This window comes from Uloborus diversus, chromosome 8 (assembly GCF_026930045.1).
Source record: "Uloborus diversus isolate 005 chromosome 8, Udiv.v.3.1, whole genome shotgun sequence".
Taxonomy (NCBI): domain Eukaryota; kingdom Metazoa; phylum Arthropoda; class Arachnida; order Araneae; family Uloboridae; genus Uloborus; species Uloborus diversus.
The window spans coordinates 74,715,281-74,740,965 of NC_072738.1; the positions used below are offsets into that span (position 1 = coordinate 74,715,281).

General features: G+C 33.6%; 1 protein-coding gene across 1 annotated transcript in view; it reads right to left on the bottom strand.

The window, feature by feature from the left end:
- LOC129227372 (irregular chiasm C-roughest protein-like) overlaps positions 1-25,685 on the bottom strand; it is a 100,052-nt gene that overhangs the window by 54,561 nt on the left and 19,806 nt on the right. Inside the window, exons 3-5 of the mRNA XM_054861922.1 lie at positions 22,110-22,232; positions 8,967-9,073; positions 2,305-2,512 (exon numbers count right to left, since the gene is read on the bottom strand). Of these exons, the coding sequence (XP_054717897.1) occupies positions 2,305-2,512; positions 8,967-9,073; positions 22,110-22,232 (438 nt within the window). The remainder of the gene's footprint in view (positions 1-2,304; positions 2,513-8,966; positions 9,074-22,109; positions 22,233-25,685) is intronic.

A 25,685-nucleotide genomic window follows, 5' to 3' on the forward strand; every position in this document is an offset into this window, starting at 1 on the left:
TACTTATTTATATCACACTAGGAGTAGTTCCCACTTGATATAAATTTCTTTTATTTCAACGATGTACTTCTATTTCATGCTCAGTGTAACTGTTTCATATGATGTTTTCTATTTTATATGCTGTACTTAAACTACATACCATATTTCTTTTCTATTTCAAAAAAAAAAAAAAATGCCAAAAGTAATATTTATAATGATTACCATTTAGTCTAGTTTGGGCCTTTGTCTTTCACCCACAATACCCAGTATAAATTCCAGACATGAGTCATGAAAGCACATACCGCTTCTTTCTTGCTGTACAACAAACTTAAGGTTTCGTGCTCGAAAATTGGGAGTTGCTGGCGGAACGTAATGATCACAGTTCAAATCATATTACAGTAAAACCTGTCAAGTTGATCACCCCTGTAAGTTGATCACCTGTCTATCTTGACCACCAATATGCACCAAATTTGGCTGAGAATCATACAACAAATCCTTTGTAAGTTGGCCACCTGTCTAAGTTGACCACTGAAGTACTGCACTGCAAGTGGTCAACTTACACAGGCTTCATTGTAATAAGTTTCTCACAGAAAGGTTTTTTGACAAGACGTGGCTAAAACGTGTGTTAAACAAGAATTTAACTTTTAAAAGCTCGACAATTTGCTGATTCAATTGTGGAAACTTTCTCGCCAAATTTAGCATGACTCTAATGATAAGTAGTTTATTGTATTGTTTTCTCTAGGGAGCTATTTTTGAAATTGCAACTGATTTATTTAATTTTAAAATAATAGTAAAGTAGAAGGTAGGCAGAGCGAACCCGTGTTATCTAAAAAGATTGCACTACGTATGTAACAAACGGTAGCCAAATGCAACTTTTCATTGCAATAACTAATGAAATTTCGCCAATATCAAATGAATGCCCGTCAACTCCGAGTCTAGTAGTTACTGTCAGACGTGAGAAATCAGGTGGCATCATCTGGGGATATCATTATGAATATGAACGTTTTATCTTGCTGGTGCAATCAAATACCAATGATTTACCTGAATTTATTATTTAAAAACTTAACATTCTTCCTCCCTTCAAGCAATACCAAAACCACATCACATGCAGCTCGGATCGCCATGTTTAAGCAGCACGCAGATTATATGCCCGGATTCAACAGCAGAGGAGAGCAACGGCTCGCCAGGAATTATGTCCAGATTAAAGCAGACATTAGCAACTCAATTCTGCTTGAACATTAAACTAGGAAGGTATCTTTCAATTATTTACACTTGCCAGTTAATCGGGAATCAAATATTTAACGTGGATGGATTGCAGTAGGGGCTCCTGCAGTATTATAACGGCTTTATTATCATCATTTTCGAATATTTATTCAGATTTCTGACATTAGCTGAATGAAGATCGTGCTGCAATGTTCGTTATCCCAAACAAATACAATTATAATGCTTCGAAAGGTTTGGGGTAAATAGTTTGAAATTTGTGTCATCGTAATATCTTAACACGTGTAATTATTTTAAGGTATTTGGACACGTTCGGAGTATACTTTCTGAAACTTGCAATATTGCACACTATAATATTATATAACTTACTATACTACTATAAATTTATCTAACTACTATAGTATTAGTTACTATAATATTATCTAACTTACTATAGATGAACAGAAGAGCATTTCTGGCGTGGGTAGGTAAACGGCAGTATCTTCAGAAATGAGTTTTCGTGATACAGTCGAACTCGCTTATAACGAACCCTGATTTAACGAGAACCCGGATTTAGCGAGGAAATCAGCTTACTTGGTTGGTACAATGATAAATCTATGGGAGTACCAATCGCTTTTAACGAGCAAACCATGCTTAAAACGAGTAATATTTTTGTGATTCATAAAATTTCTATTGACTTCAGTTCAGCTTGTGCCTATACGAGCAAATACCGCCGTCCCTTTGCTATCTTTATGAGCGAGTTCGACTGTATTTGAATAGGGAAATAATGCAGTTAGACGTTTTTCGCACTTTTTTTCAGAGGTAACCACAAATGACGTCACGGTTTGAGAGGGGAGGAAGGGGGGGGGGTATTATGCACTTGTGATAGTTTGTGATAAGAGAAAAGGTGTGAGGTGTAACAAGAAATGTGACATCATGCAATTTCATGATGTTATGTTTACGTAATGTAGCGTGACAAGTGATAGGGGAGGGGGTAAGGTGAACCCCCTCTTTATCACAAAGTAAGGTGATAAAGAGGATTAGGGGGTCAAATATGATAAAAAAAAGTGTGATATCATTTCTAGACCGCCCCTCATATATTTGGCATGCACCAATCTTACTTACATTTGACTTCGAGACTTATTCTTGCTGTTAAAGGCTGTTTAAGAGCTGGATTTTCAGACCTACAGGTGAAAGTCTTCCCGTCATGCTCTCTTCTAGGGGTCAAAGTCCATTTCAGTGCAGCATTTGCCCTTTTGCCGTCACTCAGCAACTGCGTCGTGTACTCTACATCCTCGGAAACTACGTTTCCCTCGCCGTCAAGCCACGTCAGCTGCAAACATTGGAAACATTAGATATGTGTCTTGAGGCATCATCATCATGATCGGTGCAATTGTGAAAACAATTATGACGGCATTTTATCAGTAACTAAAGAATGTTGCATAAAAGTGAACACAAGTATCATACTAATTTCTTTGTGTTAAAAAACAAAGGAACTTCAAGTATACTTTAAAAACTGAAATGAAGAATTTAGGACCTCATGTATGTGGGATTTAAATATTGTATAATTAAGACACGGATGAGAAAAAAAAATGTTGAAAGTTTATTTAATATCTTTCGTTCAAATTGAGGTTTAAATATTGCGAAGAAAAAAGGGGTAAGAGACGGAATTTTCAATTTAAAAAAAAAAAAAAAAAAAAAAAAAACTAGTGGAGCAGTAAAAAAGACATTAATTATTTCCTCACGATTTTCTGCAAATGTAGAAAAATAGAAATACTTTGTGTTAATTTTATGGAACGCATTGTCAATAATATGTTTTGGTTCTGCAATATAAGTATGTTATCTGTAATGTATTTTATCCAAATTTCTACAGAATGCCTTATTTCTTTTCTATTACGTTGCCGGTAATTTTTAAGAATAACTGAACATTAATCATTTCATGTAAATAATTTGTATTATTGTTAATTTTATCATTAGATTCATGAACGTGAAGTATACACATTAAAACTGTAAGACACAAGGCCCAAAGATGGAAATAAATGTAATATTTTGATTCATTTATTAGACGATAGATGTGAAACAGATGGTAAAAAAATAAATAAAACTACATCATGATATTCGGAGATACAAACTAAAATATTATCAATAGTTCAAATATCTCAGGCAATAGTAGAAAACGTTACGACAGTCAAAATGTCGCATAAAGGAATATTTCCCCAGTAACAGTGCTTTTAGCATAATTCAACAGAAGTGATGGAAAAAGGAATGAAAGAAAGTTGATAAATGAATTTAAAATATTCAAATCAAACAACGGAAAAAAATTGTATTGAAAGAGAAATATCTATTATTGCAGAATTGCAATTTATCTGAGAAAGACAATATATGCAGACATATGTAGATGCATGGGCATAAATTGTAATACTTACCAGGAAACATCACGAGTTCAGTAATCATGAAAAAAGTTAAAAATGGTCGCATTCGAAAGAGTATCTTTAGAAAAAAATTTGACCCAAATATTGTGTGCCCTCGTCCTTTTGTTTTTGAGATATGGGGGGTCAAAGTCTGTCGAAATCTTACGAAAATTCGCCAAATTTAAAGACTTGGCAAGAAATGGAAAATACCACGTGATTTCATCGCCTGCGTCTAGCAAGACTCTCATTTCCATTTCTGGTCATCTGCAAAACGCGTAAACGATGTTTCGAATTAACCCTTTACTTGTGTGGGTAAAATTGAAAAGTAACTATGAAGCCTGTGAAATGGAAGCTAGAGAGCTTTATCCAGAGGAGCTACAACTTTATAACGAAATTGAACGTAGGATTTAACTTTGTAATCGTGATAATAATGCATTTCAGAATTTAAGTGCATTTTAAGTGTGTTTTACTTAACTAATTTAAGTTTGTACTCTTGTAATGAAATGTGTTGTAAGTAATTAATAATTATGTACGAGAATTAATATGAATAAGTAAAAAAAAAACATGCTTATTAAAGCTTATATATTGAAAATAAAATGGATAGTTTTTGATGTTGAAAGAACATGATCATGGGTTGTAGTATCCCAGCTCTTATTTATTTTTTCAAAAGTTATTATCATTCATGAAGTTTTATTGTCTGACCACTGCTAGAGAAAATGTTTAATTTAAAATCGAAAAAAATAATAATTAAAAAAAGAAACAACGGATAGTAAATGTCAAAAATTTGCACAGCAAAACTAACGATGTCGGAAATTACTTCATAACAGATTCTTATCAAAAATTTTATAGTCGACGTTCATTACAACAACCCCTGTAGTTCGAAAAAGTCTGTCACTGCAACTGAAAGTCGCTATAACGTAAATGCACATCATATTGCATGTTATTTAGTCATTTTTAAAAATACTGAAGTCACTTTTACCAATTATGTTTCACGTTAAAAGGGAATTCAAATACGAGCAAAATAAAAATTAATACAGTTTTTTTTTTTTTTTGACTTGTTAGAGGGTTTACACATAACTTGAAAACGATACACATAACGAAAAACACACTGGAAATAACTGACAGAAATCGTTTTTTTTTTAATTTGAGAACATGGTTTGAAATTTTTAAAAATGTCGTTTTCTTCGTATTTAGATACTGTTGAAGACTTCAGATTTACGACTTTTCAAAAAAAAAAAAAAGACTTTAAAGTGTGTTTACCGTTTCTCTACGGTTATCATATTTTCTTCAAAACAGTTTCATCATCGAATAAACTCTTTCAGTGGAAATATTTCACCCGCAGAAGCATAAAAGTTTTAAACATCAGTTTTTAACAGTCTCAAGAATAACAAAAAATTCCATTGTTTTTACAATAAAATAAAACAAATATTTCGGGCAGTGGCGTTTTCCCCTATACAGTTGCACGTTAATATCCCGGAACACAAGCCCCTAAAAATTTCAATGCCGCAGTCCGTGCCACGACACCCCGCGCCATGGTAGTCACCCCGAGTAAAGAATTAATGCGATATTTCTCACGCGCTTTGGTGGTGACCAAATATGGAAGTGAAATGTCTTGTCAGATGCAGATGTTGAATTCGCGCCGTACCTTCCATTTCTGAACAAAACTCCCTAAATTTGGCGACTTTACTAAAAATTTCGGCAATTTTTAAGACATCATATTTCGATAACGTGGTCACGAGGGCACGTAGTTTCAGTGCCATAAACATGTTTTCCAATGTTCTTTCGAATGCCACCAATTTGGAATTTTTTTGAATTTCCTTGATCATGATGTTTCCTGGTTAGCTCCTGATATTTATTTTTACGGTCGCAGTAAATACTAGGAAAAAAAATAGGGACGTTTAGGATTATAGAAATGCAAACAAATAGCGTTACTTAGACTGTCATTTCGCTTTGCACAGTTTTGTGCCTACGATATCCATTTGAATTGATGGAAAATTTAAGTCAATCGAAGTCTGATCTAGCAACATCTTTTTTCAGTAGCGTTGCCATTCAGCCAAAATTAATCGAAATGTTAGAAAATAGGAGGAGAAAAAGTAGGGGAATCTGGAACTACCAAACTAAATAACGGAGAAAGAAGAAGAAAAAAAAAGAGATTTCATTGCGAAATTTACAAACACCAATGGCGAACACCAATTTCCCCTTCCTTCCGTATCTTCCAGGATTGGCCCATTAGAGAAAGGAAGAAAGAAATTACTCTGGAAGAACACAGTGATGGAAAGAAGTGGAATGAGAAAACAAAACTGAGGGCAACATTGGGGATTTTCTTTTTTCATTTATCCCTTTTTTCGAGAGGGCGGAGGGAGCAAAATAGGGGAGAACGAAAAAGACATTTAGTTAGGGGAGGAAAATTGTGGGCTACAAAATCATCTTCAGTTTTTCTGAAGATCCAGAGTGTTTTGTTTGTTATTCGATTTTTTTGCTCCAACCGAATGATTACTAGGTCCTCCTTAAAGCTCTTCAAAGAGGACAGACGCTGCGCTATTGTCGTTTGAACAGGAAAAAAGAAACTCTAACCACAAATTTTCGATTCTAAAAAAAAAAAAAAAAATACGCATTTTACGCAGAGTCATACATTTGGATTTTGACAGCAGCAGATGGAATGTGAGTAGATATTATCATTATTTAAAACTATTTCCAATAATAAGAGCACATTGTAAAATTGAAAATTTCAAAATTTTCGTAATAACAACAACAACAATAATAACAAAAATAATAATTAAGTATTTTTTTTGTACATATGCGGGAAAAGTATTTAGCGAAAGATATGTACTCTATTTTGCAAACAGCGTCAGCTGCTACGAATTGGTTAAAATTGTATGCATATTATCAATATTTTGTAGCAAAATTTGAGATTTTAATACTAGAAATTTACAATTTTCTACCACTTGATTTACGGCCTTTAAAATATTTGTACATTATGAAAAAAGGATAGTTTATTAAAATTCTGCGGAAATCTTAGCCTACTTTCAGAACTGCAAAGAATTTTGAATCAATGGATGTAAAAGCAGTTATGATGTTTAAAATTATTTCATTCAAATCTATTTATTAATATCTATACATGAATAAAGTTAGCATCTGTTTCTTACAAATTTTAGTGCATTAATTTTCCATACACATATAAAGTAAGATAAATACTAAAGCACCTTATATAAGAATTGTGTTGCAAATTTGACAGTACGTCCGTATAGATATGATTTGGTGTGTTTGTGGTTGGGAGGGGAGGGGGTAATACGTCAATAATCTGTACGAGATTTACATCAAATTCTATAAAAATAAACATCTGCACACATTTTAACAATTTGAAATTAGTCTCACCATAGTCACTAGTTCTAGAAATTTGAACAAAATTTAGAAAATAGATACCCAATTTCAAAAAACGAAAAAAGTTACCTGTGTAAACTAAAGTTACCTAAAATGTCTCATCCACGAATGATTCCAGGATCAATACTAAACTCATTTGTAGAGGCATTTTAATACCGAGAGAAAAAGAATATCCCAACAAACAGCCGACACCTTCCCACCCCTCTTCCCTCGACGATGCAATAATTAAGCCAAGGTGACAGACGTTCTGGTTAAAGCGTTCCCCACTAATGAGCAGCCTTCGCCATCTGGAATGTTCGAAGATTCCCTCCACCCCTCGACTTGCCCCACCGGAACCCTAATTTGCTACAAAACAACAGCTTGAGTATCTCGTGGCGTACTAATTTGAGGGGCTTTTAAAAGGTATCCCTGACAGAAAAAAGGGATATAATTCAGGGAATTTCCAAATGATAGGTGGCATCAGTACGATTCCCTCCCCCTGAAACTTCTTCTCACCCGTTTTGACCGTTTTGTTTGTTCCCTAATCAAGGTATATTTGAGCTCACTTCTTGAAAACGGTGTTGCACCATTAACGACAGAATTTTTTAACTCTGGCGAAAAAGATTACTTATTAGTGAACGCTTAAATTGTCCCCCCTTTTTTTTTGCTTTTGCGTAATAAGAGGTTTAGTCGCTTGGTTTTGTTTTTGCCTCGATACATAAACAAGGGAAAGCAAATTAAAAATAAGTTAAGGTGCGAGAAAATTTCAGGCTGTTAAAGATTTTCTCAGTTCTCATAAATATAGAAAAAGCTTTAAAAAAATCACGTTTTATGTCTTTCTTTCAAAGGCGTGGATTTGGTCGATTTATCAAGAAGTTCTGGCTTACACGAATTTATTCCAGCAAAGACTTGAAAAATTGTGTAAAATAGTAACTTTAGGCATCATATGACTTATTTTGGAGCCATGATTCCTTCAAATTTCTTTTTCTTTCAGACTTAGTACTTTTAGTAGATATTTGACAGAAAAAATGTTTTAAGAGGCAAATTTAAGTAAAATTCCCACTCCCCCATACACAACATAAAACGTTTGCTTCGCAACGTTGGATGAGAGATAGTAACAAAATTAATTTGCATAGATATGAGAAAAATTTGTTTCTTTGCCGTTGGGGGAAAATGAATTTGAAGAAAATGAAAGTTCTTATCATTAAAAGGCAAATGTATATCTAAAATTTAACTGTAAAAATGAATGTGAATTAAAAAAATATGAAAGCGAATTACAACTATTTCTCACAATATCGCAACAGTAATCTCTACAAGATTTTAAGTGCACTCAAGAATCGACATTTTCTCACAATGCTTCAAAAGATCCTTTCATTAGAAAGGAAACATTTTTCAAGTATTGGATAAAATGCAATAAAAATGAAAAAGTAGTGCACAATTGTGCGAGATAAAAGAACCAAAATAAAAATGTAAGATTCTAAAATTGCCTAAAAAATAAAGGCTATTATATCTTGCGAATTTTGGGCAAATGAAACTGCAACTGCAACAGTTGAAAATGATTATGCAACTAAATATAATTTTCTCAAATCTTTATCTCGTCTCCGTATTATTATTATTATTATTATTATTATTATTATTATTATTATTATTATTATTATTATTTTTGCATCTTGAAGATGTAGTCAGTTAATCTATTCGTTTAAAATCTTTTGTATGTCAACTATTTGTGCTTTAATTTTCACTTACTATAGAAACATAGAATAAAATGTCTTTCTTATTGCAACTGCTAAACTGATTTCTAAAATTGAAATTAAGTATACACACACAAATTTTACAAAAATCGGAGTAGAAATAGTCTTTTATGGCCTATGTAATGCTTCTTGTATATAGCTCTTGATGAAAAACTGACTAATAATTATTTGTTTAATTACTACATAAAAGGATTATTTATATAAATTTAGTTGCTATGTTGTTTCGTAGAGTCTATAGTTCCTTCTGAAGAAGAAAGAATCTTACCTCGGCGGGAGGTTTCCCAGCATGTGACTCGCAGGTAAGTTCTACTGTCATGCCAGCAGTCGTTCGAAGAAAATCGCCTTGCACAATTTTTGGTGGCTCGGGAGGAACTGAAATGAGAAGAAGAATGATAAGTTTAAGAAATATGAGCACTGAAGACTTAGTTAAAGTTTACATCCCGCAGGTAAGTGACTTTACAAAGAAATTTATTTTCAAATATAAAGAATAATAAGAAAAAGTTATTATTAAGAAAATTTTTTTCCTGCTGTTGCACATAGTTCAATCATAAGGATAAAATTGTGGATGATCCTTATTATTTTGTCATTTCGATGTCACTGCGGGTTCGATCTTCGACAATTTTTACGTGCGAACAGTGCCCGATTATGAACGTTGAAAGCACTGTGCACGAACTTTATTTAGCTTCAGATTTGTCACCCTAGAAATTTTAGTGCCTGTGCTCCATGTAGCCATGCTTTAGTCTGGCCCTGCTTGTGACTGCTTCTGCTTCCCCTTTCGGTGCAGCAATGACTCGGAGTCCAGGTATCAGATTCCTGGTAGCTGAACACATTTAAGCAGATTCTCGAGCAGATGCCCATCAATATATTAAAGCCAGGTCCCTCGCGTATGGAGCCGTAATGATGAGAGCCTTCACGTGGTGTGGCATGGGCACGCTAACTCTCCACCTTCCTACTGCTGCGGATGTTTGACTAGGTCTGTACAGGACCGAAGACAGGCCATGTCTGCCTAGTCAGAAACTAGGGGTGCGGCTTGGAATTGGAGTAGTATACGTTTTCTATGTTTTATGGAGGGAGAAGGCCTGAGACCAAACTGACAAGATGCCTTTCGGGGTTCTCGACAGCCCTAGGTCTGTATTTAGTCAGTAGCCTGTGAGTGTTATATTAAGTTAGCAATGGGAGATACCGGTAAACGCATTATACTTGAATTCACGTTGTTTAGACTCGTCAATGGTCTGCATTGTTTCCTGGGAACGAAAGGTGTATATGCATTCCTTTTTGGGGGTACGTCCGTAGAACCCTACATGGTAGATGCATTGTGTGTGCCACATTAAGTACCCCCCTCTTACGCTGTTTAGTTCGTTCTTACTTATTTTATCGAACAAATTCATTACCTCGCTGCTCAAATAATGTATATTTTGATAACTTAACGTTTAAAGTTCATTTTCAAATAAAAATTTTCAAAAATGAATTTCCTTGAAACTTAAAGAGTAAGTTTCCGAAAATACCAATTAGCTAATAAGGAAATAAAAGAAAAAGAAAAAATAATGTTGAACTCTAGCAGATCATGAAATCAAAAATAGCCCAATAAGAGTATTAGGGGGGAAAAAAAGGCAGAACGTACAGCAAATTGGTTATTTAAAGTTTTTGAAGCAAATAATTAATGCCGCACTTAAGAATTCTTGATGTTGAAAACAATTAAGAGAGAATGCATTTACCAGGGAAAAAATGTTTTTCTTCGTTACGTTTGACTAAATAATAAAAGGCAAGTTGAAGTAAAAAAATGCCAAGCAAGGAAAAAAAAACCCGCTGCGGAGTGTAAAAAGTAAGGAGTATTACTTTCGTATAAACGCAAAGCAATTCATTTGTTAAAAATACAATTACGGCTCGGAAAAAATTTTGAGTTAGTTATTCAATTTTATTTATTTATTCTTTATTATGTAATTAAGTTCGTTGTAACGAGAGGGGAAGATAGACTATTTTTTGTGTTTAACAAGATTTTTAACATTGATTTAAATTTTTGTTTCCGTTTAAGTTCTTAATTAATAATTGCAAAAAAAAAAAAAATAAATAAAAATGGTTTGTTATACATATATATGGGGGGGGGGGGGCAAAGCGGGTAAGTTTTTGAAGGAAGCTCGAAAATAGTAAGTTTTTGATTCTTATCGCAACAATTTCGGTTTTATTTCCGAGCAGGGTTCTTGAACTTCAAAATAAGAAGTGATATTTTTATTATTCCAAACCCAATACTTATTTATTATCAAATTTTACAAACATTTGATAAACCCGCTTTTCTTTACCAGGGAGCCCAAAGCGGGTAAGCTTAACTAATTGTGATTTGGTACATTTTCCAATCAAATATGAAGTTATAAATGATTAAAACAATTGACTAGCTACCTGCCATTGTAAGGAAAAATATAAAAAAGTTGTGCTTATCCAATTCTAGAAAGAGATATCTAAGAAGATCTAAGTCAGCACACGAGTCAAGAAATTATAAATAAATAAATGATTAAATCCTTTACCCGCTTTGCCTGAAGGCACGTTTTTTATTTAAAAAATTATAACCTTAAATTTAAAAAAGAAACAAACGAAATGAATATCGTAGTTTATAGGTTCATGTTGTCAGAATAGCGTAATATAATTGACAATAAAAAAAAAGAAGTTTTTTTTCGACTAATCACAAGTGACAAAACTTCATTTTTTTTTTTAGAAATGTATCATTTTTTTTTTTTTCATTTTAAGCCGGGCTAGCGTCATGCCGCCTCACTGCTGCTTCACTGGAGGTGATTAAAACTCGGCGGTGTTCATGTAAACACGACAAAGTATGTATCGCCGCTTAAACACGTGGGGAGGAGGAGGGCATACTAAGGCCTAACCGCTTTGGGCGCCCTACCCGCTTTGTTCCACCCTCCCCTACATATGTATGAAAAAATCAAAGTAGTTGCAATTGATTATTAAATTTAACACAAGCACACACACACACACACACGCGTATATATACAATAAAGTCTGCTTTTAAAAATTAAACAGGTATTTGGAAATTGAAGTAGACACTTAATACTTTCAGATCGTCCGCTGTAGAAAAGTATATCGATAGAATTTCTGCACCTCCATGTATGTATACAAAACATTTATTAGAATTAAGCCTTTTCTTTTTATGAAAAAAAGTTTTTTTTTTTTAAATTAGTGTATTGAAAACTAAACAATAATCGAAATGACAAAATAATGAGGATCTTCCATAATTTCATCCCCATGATTGAATTATTTACAACCGCAGGAAAAACATTTTCTTAATAATAACTTTTTTCTCATTATTCTTACATTGTGTGAGTTTTTTCCCCCTCTCTCTAGCCAAGTCTCTCATTTCTAATTTTCTATTCATTTTTAAGCCAAAGGAACAGAAAAGGACGTAGAAAAAATTTAAAAACAAAAAATCTTCTCTTTTCTTCGAAAATACTTCCACTTTTAATTGTTTTCAACTTTAAGTGATCTTACATGCGGTATTAATTATCCGCTCCACGGATTTTAAATAACCGAGTTGGCGTGCCTTCTGCGCTTCTTTTTTTCGCCAAATTCTCCGAACGTGATCTATATGTGGGGAGAAATTCAGCTTACGGCTTTTCTTAAACATTTCATTTAGTTTTTTTTTTTAATTTTTTTTTTTTTTTTTTTTTTTTTTTTTTTTTTTTTTTTTTAAGCTAACACTCGAAGAGCTAACCTACCCCAGCCTAATTCGATTTCAATGCGGTAAACTGCAAATTGCATTGTTATATGATTACTGTTCCTCCCTTCGCACCCTCCCCTACCCCTTCAAAATATTCGAATTTCGAGCCGTGCTGCTCCATTAACGGCGATTATTCGAAACGCAAACGATGTGGAAAAAGATAATAACATCGGAGGTTGTGAATTTGTTAAACTGTTGGATGCATTTTTATTTATTTATTTTTAATTTTTTTTCAGATTTGGTAAAATTAAAAACTATAAATATTTGAAATGCAATCGCAGATGAGAAATTCGAACCTTTTTTTTTAGATTCAAAGTAATCTTATTGTTATTGCTTTTGTTTTTGAGTAAACCCCATTTTTGAGTAACCCCCCATTTTTGAGAAAAAATCCACCGTTTTTGAGTAAACACAACAACAAAATAAAATGAATAATAACCTAACGTCGTAACTTAACATTTGAGTTTCTGTTTAAAGAAAAAAAAGGCGGGATAATCAGGGCCCAATTAAGATATTTTGGGGAGGGGGGGGGGGGCTAAGCCAAACACTTTTTTTGCGCCCCTGTATTTAAACTTTATAATTTTAGTTAACTTTAGCATAGACTGAAGTAATTTTAGCTAATTGGTAGCCCCTGAATAGCGGGAGCCCTAGGACACGGCCTAGTTGACTTTTTCAGTAATCAGGCCCTGGTGATAATACCCAGTGCTACAACATTTATGAGGCTAAAACTCCTTCTTCGAAAAACAAAACAAAAAAACAAAGGCTGCTAAATGAACTAAAAATATGAGGACATTATATCACATGCAGAATATACTAAAGCTTCAACTGTTAAATAAATTACATTTAGCGATTATTTTACTAGATAAAGTCCAAAACTGTACGCACATAATTAATCTTACAAGCTTAAGAGCTCTGGTTCAAGAAAATATTGTATGTATTATATTCATTTTCATTAAATCAATCAATTTACTGAAACACCCACGACGCGATCCAACGGTCTATAAACTACCAGAAATTCAGATAGACACATTTAAAGTTGCACCAAATGTCAAGTGTTATTTTATGCGAGGAGGCTTAAAACGATTCAGTAAATAAAACGACCTCAGACAATTTTACATATCTCAAATGCTTCGCCCAAATGATACTTGGAAAACTCATAAAGCAGCTCAAGTGCAATTCCAGTGGAGTTTAAGCGATGGGAATCATCAGATGTGGCATTTTTAATGTCGCCAATATTTTCTGGATATAGAAATGAAACTAATAATGTTATGGATGCAACTTTTCCTTTAAGTTTTTGCATGTTGTTATTTCTGAATTTCGTTAACATTTTCTGGACACCGAAATAAACAAACAATGCTGTTTGTGGAACTGAAAATTCTTAATATTTCTTTGATGTATTTCCAAAAAGTGCCAATGCTGCGGGTACAAATGAAGTTATTGATTATTTTTGAAACTGAATTGTAAATTTTTTTATGTTCCTTGAACACCGCTTTGAGCACCCGTCAATATTTTTTAATATAAAATAATGAGTGTAGGAATGGAACTACCTTGTTGTTCATTTTAAAAAGGCCAAAGCAAAGTTCAACGAAAACGAAGAAACGGTAAGAAGAGATGGTTGGACGAGGTTGAAAAGGACCTAAAAAGCAGGAAAATAACTCGATTGGAGAATTAAAGTATGAGACAGATTGCTTTGGAATGGAGTTGTTTCGTAGGCCATGGTACTATATGACCTGTTAGTTCCATAATAACAATATACAGCCGTTTACTTATGGATATTATACTAAATTGAAATAATTAATATAATAGCCGAAATAATTAAGTTATTAAGAAGTAGACGGGTGTTAGATGAACTTTTTTCAAAGAAAAGGTTTTGAGCAAAACTAGATTGAAGTTCAAAATTTAAATAGGATTCCATTGAAAAGTGTTCTATATCATGCTGCATAGCAGCACCTACATACTATCTTTTGCCCAAAACGGAGGATTATTTCTTCTACCTGTTGTACTAGTAATTTGCAAATTTTTAAATCAGCGCTTACAACCTTTGCTTTTTGGTGCATCGATTGTGACAATCAAGTTATGGCAAATGACAACAAAGAAAATTGTCAACAGAATGCTTTTATAAGTCGAATACTAGCAATTGCTTCCGTTTTCTAAAATTCGTATTAAAAGTAGATAAAAAGCCAGAAATCAACTTAAATAATAAAACTTCAAGAACTATTTCACAGTAAGGAACGATTTCGGAAAGACACGGAAAACTCTCCACCCACCCCCAGCGCATGAGACAGGTAATCGTATGGAACAGAATCTCCTTCGAGTTTCCGTCCGTATTCTAGTCCTTCCTCCCACGTTTTGACAAGTGCTACCTACTAATGTTTCTCCCACTAGCTGACATTTCAGATGAATTGATCCAAGCTCCCCACTGCTATTCGGAAACAGACCCACCCTTTTCACAAGAGCGGGAAAAAAATAGTTCGAAAAAAGGGTCTATTCTGCGGTCGTCACGGACCATTTGTCCCACCGTGCCATTTGTCAAGAAGCGAAAAATGGGCGGGGGGACAAAAGCGTCTGTCACTTGAAGGCGACATTTCATTGCGAAAAATCACAGAAAATGTTCCGGTGCACTTTTGAGGGTTTGGTATATATACATACACCCTTAAAAAGGAAAGAAAAAAATGAAAATCTAGAGCGTTAGATGAATCATTTCTCACTAAAGGACTGCCTATGATCCAATACGATGCGCTCCAGTTTCAGCTCTATCACTTATTGAAAAACAGTTATTTGTTTCTGACAGATATGAAAAATATTTTAGAACGTTATAAGCATGTATTGGATACAACAAACATCGATATTCGCATATGTATTAACAGATTTTGACCATATCACTCTACATTTATTAAGAAATTGCACAAATCTGCTGAATTAGAGCAAACTCGAATAATTCTACGGCATTTTTAATTAAAGTTGGTTTATCGAGGTATTCGTTAGTAAGTATGCCAGGATCACTTTTAAGCAGCACATTATGATGATATGTTGCGAAACATTACGTTAAATTAAAATAATGGAACGTAAGAATGCATTGTCGGCTGTAACTTCAAAATTGAACATTAAAAAGTTCCTTCATTTATAGTTTAAAAAAAAAAAATGCTATTACATTATTAACAATAAATAGGATTAATAAAAGTTGACTATTAGCTATAATATTTCACATTAACTTAGTAATATATTGGTGAAAACAAAAACAACTATGACTTAAGATTGATAGAAGAATGTGCCACAGCAACATGCGTTTAGATATTTTTCCACTCAAGTAATTTTTTAATGGGCTATAAGAGATTGCTATTATTAATCAGTAATTGCCATCACTGCTTTCGAATAAAATCTCACGTCTTATGATGTAAAAATGTGTCTTTGGAAATCAAAGTTTTTCTTTCCTCTATTTTTCATTTGTTTGGCTCAAATTTTCAAGCATGACTCATTGAAGTTCTTTTTTATGAGAAATACGTATTTATTTCTGGACAGATAATTCATAATCAAATGTCTCTACATGCATTAAGCAGAAAAAAAATCCAAGCACCGAAAATTGCAGCTTGAAAGTAATTAAAATCCATCTGATTCAAAGCACACAGATCCACACGCTTTCAGTTCCAAAAATGGAAGCAGAACCGTTCACAATGGGAGCAAGCAACATTTAGATGAGCCGGGTAAAAACTTTTACCCCCTGACCATTGTTGGCAGGACAAAGGGAAATGGGAGGGGAGAAACTTAATAGTTGGTGGGGAAGACCAAACCCTTTGTACAAAGAACAATAAAGAAGTGAGGGAAAAGAGTTCATGAGTTTAGGGATTATTTCCGAGATGCTGAGCTGCAAGAAAGGGTTGCCGGGAAGAGAACGAATATTTTTAGATGTGGCGCCAATTTTGGCTATTTCACGTACATAAAATTCAATGCAAACGACGATGCTTAGCAAACATTAATTACGTTTTATAATGAGGAATTTTGATAATAGTATTATGTGATTGAAGATCCAATTTAATTGTGAAAATTTTCTTTTAGAGTATTTCTTGCACTATAAAATTTTTTTACGCTATTGTAGTTAAATTTTTGGAATATAAAAACTGGATTTCTCTGAAGGCGTCAATAACTACTTTCTGGACCAGGAATATTCCTCTAAGATGTTTTTGGGTGACACGTCGCCTAAATTTACACACAGATTTCTCTTTCGAGTTCCTACGTGCTCTGAAGAAGCCTGAGACAGGTCAGGCGAAACGGTACCCATAATCATCTGGATAGATCACGAGCTACAAAAATGAGGTGTATTGAAATCCATTGAGGTTCTCATGCATCTGAGTTCAAGGCATATAGATTCAGAGGAACTAAATTGATATCAAATATTTGCACATAAGAACTGGATTTCAGAGGAATCGACAATACTACTTTCCAAGCACGAAAGATCCAAGTTGTTTCTGGCTGACATCTTGCTGTCTAACACTAAGCAATGACTTTTGAATTCCTTCGTACTCTAAGATTAAGACACGTCAAAAGAAAAGTCACACAGAAAAAGCTTGAATAGTCCAGTCCACGGCATACAATACTAGAAAGTACTAGTTATGTTAACACCTTTTTAGGTTGTAATAGATCAGACCACTTGGGGGCTTGAAGTATGACGCGAAAGAGAGAGCTCTGTAGAATATTGTTGAAAAGCAAGAACAATGCTATAAGTCATATGCAGTATGTCGATGCTGCCTACTACTGTAAATTTCTTGAGACGTTGTATGCATGCAGACTTCAGGAGAAAGCCACTAGTTGCTTTTGATTCGTCCATGCTGGACTGAGGACGTTGTCGGGTATCTCTTGCAGTTGTAGAAGGTAACAGGACGGTGATATCCGTCCTACTTATATAAGAAAGTGTGACTGCGATCTCTTTAAAAACATAAAAGAACTACTATGAGAACTTTAAGCAGAGAAGAGGTTATCCATTCAAAAGGAATGTACAAATGACAATAAGGGCATTTTCCACCTATCGATGCATTTTTGCTATTAATTTGCTATCCCTAGTACAGTAGCTTTTGATTTCAAATTAGAATAGGCTTTCGCAGAGATTTAACATCGTTTCGGGCGCTGCATCAGTGGGTCTAGAGGTTTCGAGTACACTTGGAACATGGAGGGCACCTTATACTTCCCAACGAACGATTTAAAAAAATTGGTGTAACTATGCATTTATGAGATATCCTATCCTTAAAAATAGTGAATTTAATGCGCAGCAAGTAGTATTAGCTTTTTCTTTTTCTTATGTTCCAATGAGGTAGAATACTACTCCTGATGATTTCCGTACGTACGCCTCTATAAATGAGTTCCTTCGAAAATCATCACATCATCAGAATTTTTTTGCCTGAGGACATTTTCTAAGACATCTGACGGGGGGGGGGGGGAAGGGGGTCACGGAGTTACTAGTCCAGCACTGGAGTTCTTTCCCATGGTGCAGACCGGGGCGCGGTTAGGGAGTTATGCTTCAGTTTTACCTGATTACTTTAAGCCATAGCCATTATGACACTCCTTGAAGCACGAGACTGGTATTGTAAACATGCATTACACACCTGCACGGGTACTTTTCTCAGAGCTGATCTGTCAGATGTAGACAGAATGGATGCTGAATAATGATCTCCGTGATCTATCTTCATGGGTCCCTGTTCGTCCCAAGAAGTGGTTCCTTGCTAGTCTTATAGCAATGCTACAGAGATTCACCTACTATCAAACTGTTGACTGGCCAAAAGCTATTTTTAAATGTTTTAGTCTTACCGTTACATAAGGTATAGTTAAGTTTTTCACATAAGTTCTATATTCATATCCTTTCTTATAATTCCCAGTGACATTCCAAAAGTCTAATTTCCTTCAAATACATATATATAACTCACATAGTATCTATATGTAACAAATGAGGTAGAAGGGAATCCAGGAAGGCTGAAATATTATGCATGGTTCAGAAATATTTTGATACTTCTTCGCAACATCTTGAGCAATTTCATAGGGTTAAACAGAAAAAAAAAAAGAGTGCTACTTTTTTTCCTGTCGTAATGCAATTTCAATTTAAAGTTGAAGCACAAAAGTAATGCTTTGATGAAGCCGCAGAAAAGGGAATGGAAAGTTACAGCGGAAAGCAAAATTAAAACAACTAAAATGTTCAAATCCACTAATGTAATGTAACTACGAACAGAAACAACATAATGACCTAAACTAAAATCAATACATTTATTGCGTAAATTATTTTCTTTTCTGCTGAAAAGAGTTATAAATCCTTCTTTTATCATCCACTAATTCCACGTAGCGATTCATCGCCAAACACAGCAACCCAGCATTCAAAACATCCACCATTAATGGCAACGAAAAGCCCGTTCCGGCTGGTCAGGGAAGATAAGGGGTAGAACTTTTCACGCCCAGTCCCTCATCCTTGGCCTCCCCCAACACCGAAAAAGCTCTGAATACCGTATAAATCGAAATACTTTCTCATTTATAAATCCAAACAGCGTTTGTGCCACTGGAGCATAAGCGACGGTCCACCACTTTAATCGGCGTAAACCACCAGTGCCGGATCATCTTTCACTGCAGCTCGAGATGGATGGACTTTGCCGGACCGCAACCGTGTTGCCGGAACCGTTAGATAGAAGTTATTTGATGAATGTTTAGAAAAAAGAAGATTGTTGGGTATTTTGTGTTTGATAGTTCGTGCAATCGAGGGGATATTTGTGGATGGCAAAATGACCGACGTTTAATGATGTTTTCATTATTGGACTTCTGAGATTTCTTTTTTTTTTTTTTTTTTTTTTTTTTTGAGTTTTTTAGAGCTAGATGATGATTTTGCTTTTTACTTCGGTGAAGAGGTATTTTTAGTTGTATTATCGTGAAAAACAAAAATCCGCAGTTGATAACATTTTTTTCCAAATGTTTTTTTAAATAAAATAATAATGATAAAAAGTTGATTTTTTTATACGTACATACAACTGTTTCTTCCTTTTCTCGTGTTGGAAAATTTAATGAATAAACGTACTTCCACACTTCAATAAATATTTGAAATTCTTCACACTTTTTAAAAAAATTTATTAAAGAATACTTTTAATAAAATAATTACGGAAAAATTATTTATTATATTCTCCGCCAACACATGGCGAGGAAAAAAAACATTCTCTTTCCATCATAATAACTTAACTGTTCTATCTCATTTCTTTTGCCGTTGCCATTTCAAAAAAAAAAAAAAAATATATATATATATATATATATATAGTGCAACGATAAATAAATAAATAAAACAATACAAAGAATTATATACATTGCAGACGATAATATCAAAACTAAGTGTTAAACACAGCTGACGATAAATTTACAAAAACCAGTGTCCAACAATGCTGTATACACGCGCACTGAACAGACTCATTATTTCTTATTTTCTTATGATTCATGTACATAAAAAAGCTAACTATTATATTATCTACAGTTCGAAAATTGGAAAATACTCGTCATCGATTAAAAGTTAATCCGCCAACTACTTTAATTGTTTTTTATACCGAAGGTACCTTTGACCGACAGGTTGTTTTATATGCGTTGCCCGATATAAACGTTTTACCACCTATCGTTATAGCTTTTACTTAACAGGCATTCTATGTCTACTGATCTCTAGTCGATAGCAACGTTTTATCGGTAGTTCATTTCCTTGTCGAAGATGTTTTGTCAATTATTTATTTATATAGCAACTGTATTTGATTTACACAACATTTCTACAACAGGTGCTTTAGATATCACATTCACACGTAGCCAAAGAAGAATTTCAGGACAGTCACTTTTGAGTTTTTGATTTGAGAAACTGCCCGCAAAATGTACTAATTTGACCAAATGATTAACGTTTTGGAAGTACGATTCTCTGTGTTTACTATAATTTTAGAAGTATAGGAAACTGTCTAAAAAGCTATTCATCAAAGAAATATTACTTCTTACACACGTGCATGAGTACACGCACCCAATCTTTTGAGCAGTTAAGAAACATCAATTATTTAACTGACGTAAAAAGAAGCAGTGTCCGGTCTATGTCAGATTTTTTTTCTTTATTTTTTTTTGTACAGATTATACAAACAGAAAAGCCAAATATCTAAAGGACTTATAAAATTAGAAAGGATCTTCCTCTCCTTCATGGTTTTGTAGATTTAAGCAACAACGAAATACAATGTCAACGAACTGAATAATCCATGATTCCTTTAAAAAGCTAATGTGTTATGAAATATGAGTATGTCTTGCTTTTTTAATATTCAAAAGCGCATATATTGGGTTATAAGCTATTACGTTATTCTTATTGCCTCAAGAGTCCCATGAAAACATTTTTTATTCCGCTTGGAAATTATTTTGTATTGCCACAAATGCTTAGTAACACTAAACATTAATCTCTTTAGTTTTTTTTCCGGATATTTATGAGTTAAAAGCTAAAGTGGGGAAAAAATGCAGCAATAAAAAGTCACATAAATTTTTAACTTAAGTACCTGATCTTATTATTGTGGAAGTAGGGAAAGGAAATTTACGAAGCTTAAAATTTCATATTACTACCCTTTTGTTTTAGCTGATACATGAAATTAGTTCAAAAAAAAAAAAAAATCATGATTTTACGATTTTTAAAATACTACTTTATTGGAAAATAGTGGTACCCGCACGGCTTTGCCCGTAGTAGAAAATTAAAAGGTCATCTGGTTCAGCTGTATATTTACAAATAATGGATGCTCGCCCATGTTATGGTTCCACGTTATGTTAGTTCCGTAATTTACTATTCCACGTTGTGATAATTTGCTCGGTAAAATTTTCTTAAAATTGGAATAGAAAAAGAACAAAATCGAATTTTCAAAAAATCGCTTCGAGGTGCACACTCTATGCTACAAACTAACTTTGTGCGATATTTCATGAAAATCGGCCGAACGGTCTAGACGCTATGCGCGTCACTGAGATCCAGCCATCCAGACAGAGATCCAGGTAGACTTTCAGCTTTATTATTAGTAAAGATATAAGAGAGTACAAGTAAAAACAAAATATTTTAAAATTTTGATGGGTTATTACAAATTATGACAAGCATACAACTTGTATTCCTATGTTTTATAATCAGAAGAAAAGATTCTAGCTATATATAAAAAAAAAACATGTGTTTTGTTCATGTTTATGGATATCATTATTTAGAATTTTTTAGCCCTATCTTTTGGTACTCTTTTAAAGATACATTTGAAAACAATATAATACTTTACAATACGACAAATTATTAAAAGAGAACACATTTTTTATAATCACTATAGCTGTACCCACAAGGCGATACTTGTGCTAAGAATTTTAATAAAGTTTCTTGAGTTAAAAAAATCGCCTCCTAAGTTAAAAATCCTTGTTTGCCAAAAATGTACACATTTTTAACCCGATCTTATTCTTTGTAGTATTAAAATTCCCTATTAGAATAACTACAACTGTCCCTCAAAGCTCCATATCTCTCGCCTCTAAGAAAAGAATGATTCGGATAGCAGGAGATCGGAGATCTGGAGTTCTACTGACCCTCCCCCCCCGACCTGTGTATTAGGTGAATTCTCCGGTTCAACTTCTAAATTTTGTCATAATTTCTCTGAAATACACTCGAGTATTATTTTGATAACTAATTATTTTGAGAAGGATAGATCCCCATACCGTATACAGTGAAGGCAGCATTCCTGGATCGTATGCCCTTGACGCCATCGACTGCTCCTACTTGGCACTGGAATTCGGCGTCATCTTCCAAAGTCACGCTTCCGATTTGGAGGGAGTAATCACCTGTTTATAAAAGAAATAAACTGTGTTACACAGATCCTTGTAAAATAAAAAGAAAATACTCAAATAAATTTCGTAATCATCACAAAAATAAAAATTACCTGGTATTTTGTAACCTATATGGTTCACATTTTTTTAAACCAAACTCAGACCACTCAATTTAAAACGCATCGTTTGCCTTAAGAAGGCAGACCAGCACCACAAACGTATATTTTGTCAAAAACATGCACAACAATGCTTTTTGAACCGGGCAATAGTACCCCAAGTACCTTCTATCAATTGATGAGACGGGAAGTCTAACATCCCGTTTACATACAGAAATGGACGCATCTATTAGTTTGCAGGGATGCCAGATTTTAGGTGTGTGTTAGCCTCTAAATAAGCGACATTGAAATGAACAAAACACGCTCATAAAATGTTTATTTTTCTCCCTCATTCAGATAGACTCCGTCTTAACATGGCGTTTGCTAATTCAATAGCAAACGTGGGCAGACAGTAGTCATGCATAGTTTTAAAAGAAAAAAGAAAGAAAAAAGCTTTTGAAAAAGAATAGTAGCTAAGAATGACGTTTGAAAATTGACTTTGGTTGAGATTGTATGTAATGCGTGCAACAAAAAATGAGTCGGATCCAAAATGTGCATATTTTTTAAAGATGTTAACAGAAAATTAGTTTTAAGGTACATATAAAAGGTATAGTTCATGTTCATATCTTAAAAGACAATATTGATGATATTTAAACAAAAAAACAGAAATTTAAGTTTATAAATGCAATTTGTATTAAAATTTTTATACAATAGTAAGCTATGAATTTTAATGAGAGAGTTGTTGAAAAAGTTTTGTAGAGTCAAAACAAGAAAAAATACTAAGATCTGCAAGGCTTATAGGAGACATTTTCTTATTCGGAACCTTGACATTTATAGGTCAACTGGCAAGTATTTCGCAATGATGTTTTCTTTTTCCTAATTTGCATTCAATTTTTTTACATGTTACATTGTTTTGTAGTTTCGACTTCTGATTTCTTTTCAGAAAAAAAAACATATAATTCCTATTCACAGAATTTTCGAAAAGAATAATTTATATAATAGCTGTATTTCGTGTGCAATAATAATGAAAAAAAAAACATTCTCTATAAATTAAAAACCCTGAACGGCAATACGAAATGATTTTCTCAAGATCATTATATTTAAGGAACGATCGTTCATAAAACGAATCGAATACAGTAGCTTCAAAAATAAATCACAGCGATAATTTAATGTAAAAAATAATTTAATAAAGAAAATGTAATAAAACAAGCTCTCCGTATTTCTCACAAACATTGCGATCGCTTTTTGAAACTAGAAAAACGGGCTGGCGTTTTCTCATATTTATAGCCCATTGTGTCAAATTTAATTGTCCCTATGACGTATTCGAGGGATTTAATCTGCCAAAATTCTGACCTCGACAAAATAGTATAAATAGCGTTCTTTATTTTACCGTTCCTTAAAAATGAAGTTTATTGCTGTTGGAAGCGAAAGAATTGTATAAATACATCCATTTTTTACGCTTTTCCAAGAATAGATTTTTTCCCTTTAAAATATAATCTCTTTACAACGTATTTCAACTCATTTTTACTTGAAATATTGCTAGTTCAATGTATGCATTAGAAAGAAACTTTTTATATTTGTTTCTCCAGTTATTAGAGACATTTTTTGTTGAATGCTCGTAAAAATGTGTTAGATGATTTAGTTGCTTCTGCAAAGGAGAAGAAAAGGTCTCAAGTAATTTTGTTTTAAGTATTGTACACTTCATAAACGACATCTTGAAGTTATTGTCCGATGGCATAATAGACTTCAACAACACTGAAATGCGGAGAATAGACTTTAAAAATGATCTGCCCAATGGCGCAATTTAACTGTAAAAGGAATGGATAAAAGTAAGATCTATGTTTGAACTTGTATCTATTAATTTTGAAGTAATGCTTTGACAGATGTTAAAACCAAAAGTTTCATAAAAGCGTTGGGAAAAAAATCAAATACAAATTAATAAAATTGACAAAAAAAAAAAAGTCAACCAAGCAATCCATTACCAATTTTTTTCTTTTTTTCAAAACTATTTTTTAAAAGTTCAGTTATCCTCATATATATTATAGCGAATGATCTAATAACGCTCCTGACGTCACCATTAATGAAACTCACGCCACGGCATGATAATTTGATGATATTTTTTGGTAGTGTTTAGCATGCAGGAAAAGGCTTTATTTTGACAAGACTAAACTGGACCCGGAAGCTTAAAATGTTTTACTAGCAAGACTCATTTTAGGAGAATGAAGAGATGAAAAAGTGGTCAACAATTAACTCTATCTACTGGGGTTTAGGTTTAATCCACTGGCGTTAGGATTGAAATTTCAACTATCAAAATATCACCAAATAGGCAATTACTTCGTACTTTCATGTAGAAGCAATTTTCACCCGTCATACCTTGACGGGCGATTTTCTAGTATTAAATAAATGATTGGGTGAATCGCCAAATCAATAAATTAGGCGTTTTCGTAAAGTTTTGGCAGATTGTCAGATTTTTTATCTCGATAACGGTGGAACGATGATCAAAAAATATATTTGCTTCAAAAAATGTCTCAATATGCTCTTGGGATAGCTACGTAAGTTAATGTTTTTCATTTTTACACTATTCGCGTAATAATGGAGTAATAATAATAATAATTAAAAAAAAAAAGAAAAACCTGGTAGCGCAGGTCAAGCCTACGAACTTGGTCATTGTTGTTTGAACTTGTCGGTTGCACAAAAGATTGAGAGCACTTTCTGGATGACTACTCTGATATTAATAACTTTTCGGTGGTGTTAACTACATTTACACTATATCTTGTGATTTTTTTTCCTAAAACAGCTATGTCCTCATTACTGCTAAGTTTATTCACTTGTTTGACCTAAATATATTCTTATGCCGTTTTTATCTAACAATTTTATATACACCTGTCTTACTATGTACAGTCGATCCTACTAACTGGAATTTTGGTTAAAAAAATATCCCGCCTAATGTAACTTTCAACGTACCTCACTGTTGTAGTTCGCCATTTTGATCCCGGACAATGGAGTATCTCGTTAATACGTAAGGGGTTTTTTCTTGGTACCATTCACTCCTACGTTTATCAATCAATATTTTACACTCGTTTTTTGTTCAGTATCTATTACCAAATGCTAGTGTCATCAATAAGGGAGTTGGAAATTAGACACTAATTAACGAAGACATTAATTAAAAACGCATTTTCGCCCAAATAGTTTTCTCTACGAGAAAGGATGGTCCAATTTCTTCGAATTTGATACGATTGGAATGATCTTAAAAAAAACCTCAAACGAAATTTTCACAAAGCATCGAAAGTCCAATAAGCTAAATTAATTTCTTGTGACCACCTGGCTATTCCTTTAAGCGAGCTCTACCGTATTTGTTTACCATCATGTACGC